This window comes from Sorghum bicolor, chromosome 2 (assembly GCF_000003195.3).
Source record: "Sorghum bicolor cultivar BTx623 chromosome 2, Sorghum_bicolor_NCBIv3, whole genome shotgun sequence".
Lineage (NCBI taxonomy): Eukaryota > Viridiplantae > Streptophyta > Magnoliopsida > Poales > Poaceae > Sorghum > Sorghum bicolor.
The window spans coordinates 8499754-8507165 of record NC_012871.2 but is presented as its reverse complement, the minus strand read 5'-3'; the positions used below and the strand labels follow the sequence as shown (position 1 = coordinate 8507165).

Below are 7412 nucleotides of genomic sequence, written 5' to 3'. Positions count from 1 at the left end.
ATTTGACAATAACATGGTGATTCTATTTGAGATCATAGGGCATACAGGTTCTATAAGATAAATCATGGAAAGTGCGAGTCCAAGAGACCAGGGCAACCATTGGAGGTTATACATAACTGGCCGGTACGTATAGAAATTTACTATTATAAATACAAATCATACACATACGACCACAGTTGCAACTATAATTAAATAACCACTCTCCTGTTATACAGTGCATGAAGCAACCACCGTTATCTGTCCTCTGTGGCTACTACGTGTGCGAGAACATGAGAGAAAACGGACGATATGCAAGGAACCCTGACAAGGTAATATAAGTAATAGTCTATTAAAGTTGGAAGTCATAAAATATATAATGTTTATAAACTTTCTTTGCAGGTATATAAGCAAGGGACGGCGGAGCGCATGGACGAACGTGCTTTAGACAACATAGTTGAGGACATCTGCTCGTTCATCATGAAGCATGTCATTCCACGTGAAGGCAAATATCATGATGATGAAAGCCAATTATCCAGGCCAGAGTTCCGAGTGCTAACAGAGATTAGTAAGCTCAGACTTACTAAAGAGGGTTATTAGAGGACAGAAACAAACTTTGATGTATATATATATGATGTGTGATAATGGATATACTCTTGTAATTAACTTTATGTCTTTGAGCACCAAACTTTGATGTATACAAATGTATGTATGTATGTATGTATGTATGTATGTATGTATGAGATGAAGTATTTAAATTACATGTTGCTATGTTACAAGACCAACCAATATCAATATATCTAAATAATAACAATAAAATAATAAATAGATAAATAGATAAATTAAAAAATAAATAAATAATACATATTTTAATAGGTTTACACAAGCGGCTCTCTTAGGAAACCGCCTGTGTAAATGAACATTTACACAGGCGGTTTCCTAAGAGAGCCGCCTGTGTAAAATGTTTATACTGGCGGCTCTCAAGTGACCGCCTGTGGAAATGGACGTTTTGTACTGGCCTCCAGCGCAGGCGGATCCGGAAAACGCCTGTAGAAATATGTTACCAACCGCCTGTATAGTGTACCGATGTACTAGTGTCAGGTCTGCATAACTACACTCGAGGGCTATATATGCTTTTCCAAACAAAACTTGGCAGAACTCCTTTCTTTTCTCAGAGAACCTAAGAATGGACAACTGTACTTAACAATTTTTAGACAACTTCACTTAACAATTTTTAGACAACAGCCTACAGTGAAGCTTCAAGGGCCATGGGCGGATCCAGTGGGTGGCACGGGTATGACATGACATACTCTAGATCCAGCCTAAAAAATATACATGTAAATTTCACACCTAACAAATTTTCACCAATTACATCGAATCTTTAGACACATGCAGACGAAAACAAAAACTAATTGTATAGTCTGACTGTAAATCGCGAGACAAGTCTTTAAGCCTAATTAATCAATAATTAGATACTAATTGTCTAATAAAATGAAAATGCTATAGTAGCTAAATTTAAAAACTTTTCAGAACTAAACAAGGCCTCGATAAAAAAACTCTACTCTCTTTGGTTTCGCACCTACTCTCGACCGCTCCTTCCAAATGCACGATGGATGCACGATTTATACCATTTAGGCTTTGTTTACTTCCAAAAATTTTACAAATTTTTTTAAAAAAATTGCTCATCACATCGAATCTTGCGGCACATGCATGGAGCATTAAATATAGATAAAAAATAACTAATTGCACAGTTTGCCTGTAATTTGCGAGACGAATCTTTTGAGCCTAGTTAGTCTAATTGGACAATATTTATCAAATACAAACGAAAATACTATAGTGTCCTTTTTTTGCAACTAAACAAGGCCTTAATAGTTGAGTACCGAATTGGACTTTTATGAAATTCTATCAAATTGCTAAAAAATTTTTGCCGGTTTGTATATGAAAATTTTTTGTTCGGCATATCCCAAGCAAAAATCCTGGCTCCGCCACTGTCAAGAGCCCACCCTGAGTTACAATATGGCTTAGCCACAGAGTGCACAAAGCAAGGGAGACTCAAACGAAAAACAGGCCAATCTTAGAAAGGAAATTTTTGAATACTGATAGTATATACACAGCTCTGTCCATTGGAGTGCTTAATGTATGTAATCTCAAACATAGTTTTACACCATTTTTCTTTATGACTTCTAGGTTTACCTGCTCAGCTAAGACAGAGAGACCATCGGTCTCTCCCTACAACATGGGCATGCCCTGCTCACAGAAATCGAGAGTAATGTCATCAACTGCTTGAAGATCTGTATGGCATTTGACTACCTCGATCAACAACCTCTAACATCAATCGATCTACATACACGACTTTAGATCTCATGGGGACGGTTCACCATGACTTTGAAATCTCGTGGAGTCATCTTGCAAGGCAAAACAGCATCGCAGGTGCCACGACCACCAACTTGATCAGCATGAGCACAATACTCTTCCTGCAATTCTACAACTTTGATACAGGTGCAAGTCAATCAGTCAATACACCCAGGCAGTCACACAGCATACAGAGTGCAAAAAGAAAAAAAAATAAAAGAAATTACTCTTCGAATTTTTTGTAGGCGGGCTCATAAGTGGAGTTCCTTCCTTCTTGAGATTCATCAAGGAGCAACAAGCATTGCCATTTTTCTCTTCCAATTTTTTGTAGGCGGGCTCATCAGCAACCATCCATGACTCTGTCGACGTCAATCCTTTCTGCATTCACTCGGTGGTTCTCTTGCATCAGGCTCTTGTTAGCGACAATCATGTGATCCACTTCTACCACAAGGGGCCTGATTGGTTGCCCGCACCAAGCCTGATCAGGCTCTCTAGAAGCAACCTGTTGGTGCTTGTTTTTTTTATGTATGCTCACAATGAGTTACATTATGTAATTAGCAATAATATACTGAGAAAGAGAAACCAACATGTTTATAAACTATAATAATAACTTATGAATCATTCTTGTTTCACAAAATTCTCATGCTATGCAAGACTACTATATAACGAAAACAAAAGTATTATTCATTCAGTCACACATATATTATTTTTCAGCATATTGTAAATACTAATTGCTTGTTGAATTTATAATTTAGAGCTCAGAAATAATACAGTTGATTCTTATTTACTATTTTTTGTTTATATCGGATAAGTCTATAAGAGTTTATGTAATGATATTACCATTATACCTACACATTCACAAAAGATGTTTTGCTAAATTCTCAGGAAAGAATATTATTCAATAATCTCAATAAGTTTTTATTCAAGAAAAAACATGTAGTGGTCATTAACCAGGACGTTGTCCTCCCACTGGATGCAAGACTTTTTTTTCTGAAATTTTTAACCAAAAGTTTGGAGCGTGGGTCAGTATAAGATAGAATAGTATGGATTCAACCCTGTTTATTTTCTTTCAGGACACCTGTAGCAGTACAACAATTAGTACATAAACTTCTAGGAACTATGTGCAGAGACGCATTGAAAAAATGGGAATATTTGTAAGCAGTTGCTATCTCATTTTTGCAAGGTACATCATCACATCACTTGGTCTCTAGTACCAAATATACAATACATATGAAGTTTTACATAGAATTCATGGTACTCCTATATCTTGACAACAAGTCACGAGTATTTGTTGGTGACAACCATCTAACATCAAAAAATAAAGGTACTACGTACAACACTTGTGACATGCAATGTTGTGAATGATCAGTTCATGCAGCTGTGACTGATCATATTATTCATAACATATATATTGAATTTGTAGCAATCAACCATGATTCTGGTTGTTTAGGAAATTCCCCAGGCCACAAACATCTTGGAGACCACCACTACGCAAGGGATCATTGACTTCAAATCCATCAGTGAATCCATTGCTCGAACGAGGATCTGTGAAAGCCATTGAATTGGCACTGATGTGCTGACCAAACTGGTACCGTGAAGTGGAAGGTATCTCCATAGGTAGTTGTGGCACTGACCCTTGAGTTGTTTGCCTTGCTTCAGCTAGTATCTGGTTCGTCTTCTCTTTGACTGCAATGTCCACTGCTTCCAGGCACTTTTGGAATTCCTGCAGCTCAGCTAGACCCAATTCCAAGACATTAGCATTCAACCACTGCATCATCGGTTGGCCCTTTTCCTTCTCAATAGCCTCTTTCAACCTCTCCTTTTTCTTGTTTTCAGAGTCTAGAGCCTGTTGCAGCTCTGATAACTCCATGTTCAGCCTATGGACAGTATCCATTACTGCCCCGCTGTTGTCATGGCTTGCACCACCCGAAGCAAAGTCAACAGGAGCAACTGAATTGAGGAATCGGTCTGCAACATCATTAATGGACGGATGTCCAAAAGAAAAGGACCTACCAGAGTTTGAGAAGACAACAGAACCAACCGTTGCACCACACAAAATGGAGAGCTCACTAGCCTTCTTGAACAGGCCCTGGCGGCGCTTGGAGAAGCAAACCTTACGTGCGTCCTCATTCTCGATGTGCTTGATCTCAGTTTTTCTCCTTGGCATGGCTGCCTTACCCCTCACCATGGTCAAGATGCCAATATTTGGTTTCTTGCTAAGTCTCAGAGTAATATATGCTGATGGAGATAGTATGCAGGTTTGGTACAGAAGCATTTATATAGGCACATACATAGGATCAAAATGGAAACTAAGATCAGCAAAGATTTGAATATATGTAATTCTGTGCTATTTTACAGCTGGGTTATATTCAATGTTACTGTGAGCAATTTTATACCTGGATTCCACTATATTTGGAAGGCATGTGTAAATATATACCACTTATGGTGTTGTTAACATGGAATATAGTTAATTTTGGATTCATTTTGCGAGGGAATTTTTCGATTACAATGGTTCTGGAACACAGCCAAGTTATAACTGGCAGACTGACATTAAAAAATATTGGAAGGTCTAATGTATGTACGCTGTTTGTAATTGTTCATATAATTAAATACAAGATATATGATCAAATATGCAATGCGGTAATTAGCATAGTTAGGTGGGTCAAGAGCCTATATATGCAGCCAAGTTGTGTCAAACTCATACTCCATATATATATACAAGCAGAGAGGAATCTTTTCTTTGCTGGCACAGTAAGTAAGTACAGGTATGCATATATATTCGATGGACAATATTTGAAAATCTGAAGTCTACTATTTTGTTACTGATGTGGCTTGATATATAATATAACGAGGACCCAATGAAGTGGGCAAGTGAGTGGCCCTTCAAAAGCATAAAAAGCTATTTTCAAATACAAAATGATAGGTGATGCATTTGGAGATGTGTACCGGCACATCTGTGTGGCCAAGTGACATGCTATATACAGCTGTATATAGTCAAGTACTAGAGCATGCATCTAAAAAGTCTCCTTAGCTAACTATGAAGCAGCGGGTGTTTCCTTTTATTGAAATGATGCAGTGGGTTTTGGTTGGCCTCATTATTACAGTGACAGCCTGACAGGAGTGGGTAGAAATGACTTGAAAAAACGCTAGCTGTGTGGGGAATTCAAAGGATTAGCTCGCTTGAGGAAATCAGGTTTGGCAACTATGAACCCACTCAGGCCCAAGCATTTGTCAATGTATGGCCAAAAACAACGGCCTGCATGGCTGCATGGCACATACCATCTTAGGCCCATGTCGCGGACCTTTGTTACCACCATCGGTTTACCATAGAAAAGTATTTCTCATACTTGACTAAACTAGACAGTGGCGGAGCTGAGGAACTTTCATGACTAGGGCTAATACTATAAACTACCAACATCGATCACATGCTAATGAATAAAAGTAATGCTAATATGTAGATTTAGCTGAAAAAAACAAAAGAAATACTCTAGTATTTTTTCGCATGCCTAGGGCCATGGCCATATTGGCCCTAGGCTTATATCCGCCACTGAAACTAGAGCCGTACCTTGACCAACTATATATTGGATGTTTATTTTAAACCCCTCAATTATAACTTGCATGTTCTTTTTTTTCTCGAATACGCAGGAGAGCTCGGCATCATTGTATTTAAAGAGAGAAAGATCGGTCCCTTACAAGCTTCACCACCCCACTCTGGACCGAGCTGAGGGGCTATGAAACATGAATAGAAGAGCACTAAAGAAAAAACCGAGAAAGATAGGACCTGACCAAACTCTAGGAACAAACTGATACAACCACTAAGTGTCCCTGTGACCAAGAGCTCTTAGGCCGCGCACACTAGTGAGGCACCACAGATGTTGTTCTTTGCTGAATTGCCGGACCAGGGCGATTACATTTGGCTGCTCTCATTTGAATAGTTGTGTTGTTTCCATAACAACGTTTTAGCTTTTCCCACACGTTTGCTGGCCTTGTTCCACCAAGTCGCGAAAGTGTGATCACGACGTCGAGGGACACATGATGATCTTGAACCAGAAATCGCGTGCAAACACACATGAAGTGAGAATCTGTTGCACACTCTCCACTTCCGGGTCGCATAATTATCCGGGTGTGGGAGTTCTCTCTTCTGTACATGGTCTGCTGTCCAACATCTGTTGCGGATGGCCAACCACAAGAATACCTTGCACTTTCCTGGAGCCCAGGTCTTCCATATTCGCCACCATGGTTCACATGTAGTGGAGCCATTAAAGAAAGCTCGGTAGGCAGACTTGGAAGTGAACAGCCCTGAGCCTTCTAGCCTCCATGAGTGCTGATCATCCTCCTGAGACAGCAGGATGTCTTGCATCATATCCCAAAGTTGAAAGTATTTGAACAGACCTGGATAAAACCTCCTTGGATATCTATTGGCCAGGCTTGTTCTAGGAGCGCCTCAGCCACCGTATGTTGCTGACGGGTTTTCAAAGGCACAACCTCCACAACAGCCGGTACGAGATCACTTATGCAACACCCTAGCCATCTATCCAATTAAAAGAAGGTGTTATTTCCATTACCAACATGGGAGACCCAGATTTTGAACATATAGCAGCCATATTTTGATGGACCTTTATCTCTGTCAGTGGAACCAAGTCCACAACAGCTGAGCACCACGGCATATCGGATCTACAACAGCACACGTGCATTGCACGCTCTCGCCGCACTCACACATGTGCTTGCCACATCCATGACTCGCTCACTGCGCACATGCGTGCCTGGTCTGCGCAGCGCCCGCACTCCCGCTAGGCGCACTCGCCCACTCTCGCGTGTACAGGCATGGCAAAAGGCCACCATTATAACCCTATATATGTAGATTGTATACAATCAATGAAAGGTGTCCAATTGATCTCTATCATTCTACATGGTATCATCGTCTATGGTTCTTCAGAATCCCTTTGCCACTTCTTCTTCCGCTCCCATGGCGCCCTCCTCTACTCACTCTTCTTCCTTCGACGATAATGGCTACTCCATCGCTCCCACCTCCGCTCTCAGATTCAAGGCATCTCTATCCTCCACCATGCCCCTGTCATCCTCGA

General features: G+C 40.2%; 1 protein-coding gene across 1 annotated transcript; it reads right to left on the bottom strand.

Moving 5' to 3' along the window:
* On the bottom strand, nucleotides 3755–4495 carry LOC8069120 (agamous-like MADS-box protein AGL29). Its single transcript, XM_002459523.2, has one exon. The coding sequence runs from the start codon at nucleotides 4493–4495 to the stop codon at nucleotides 3755–3757; it is 741 nt and encodes a 246-aa protein (XP_002459568.2).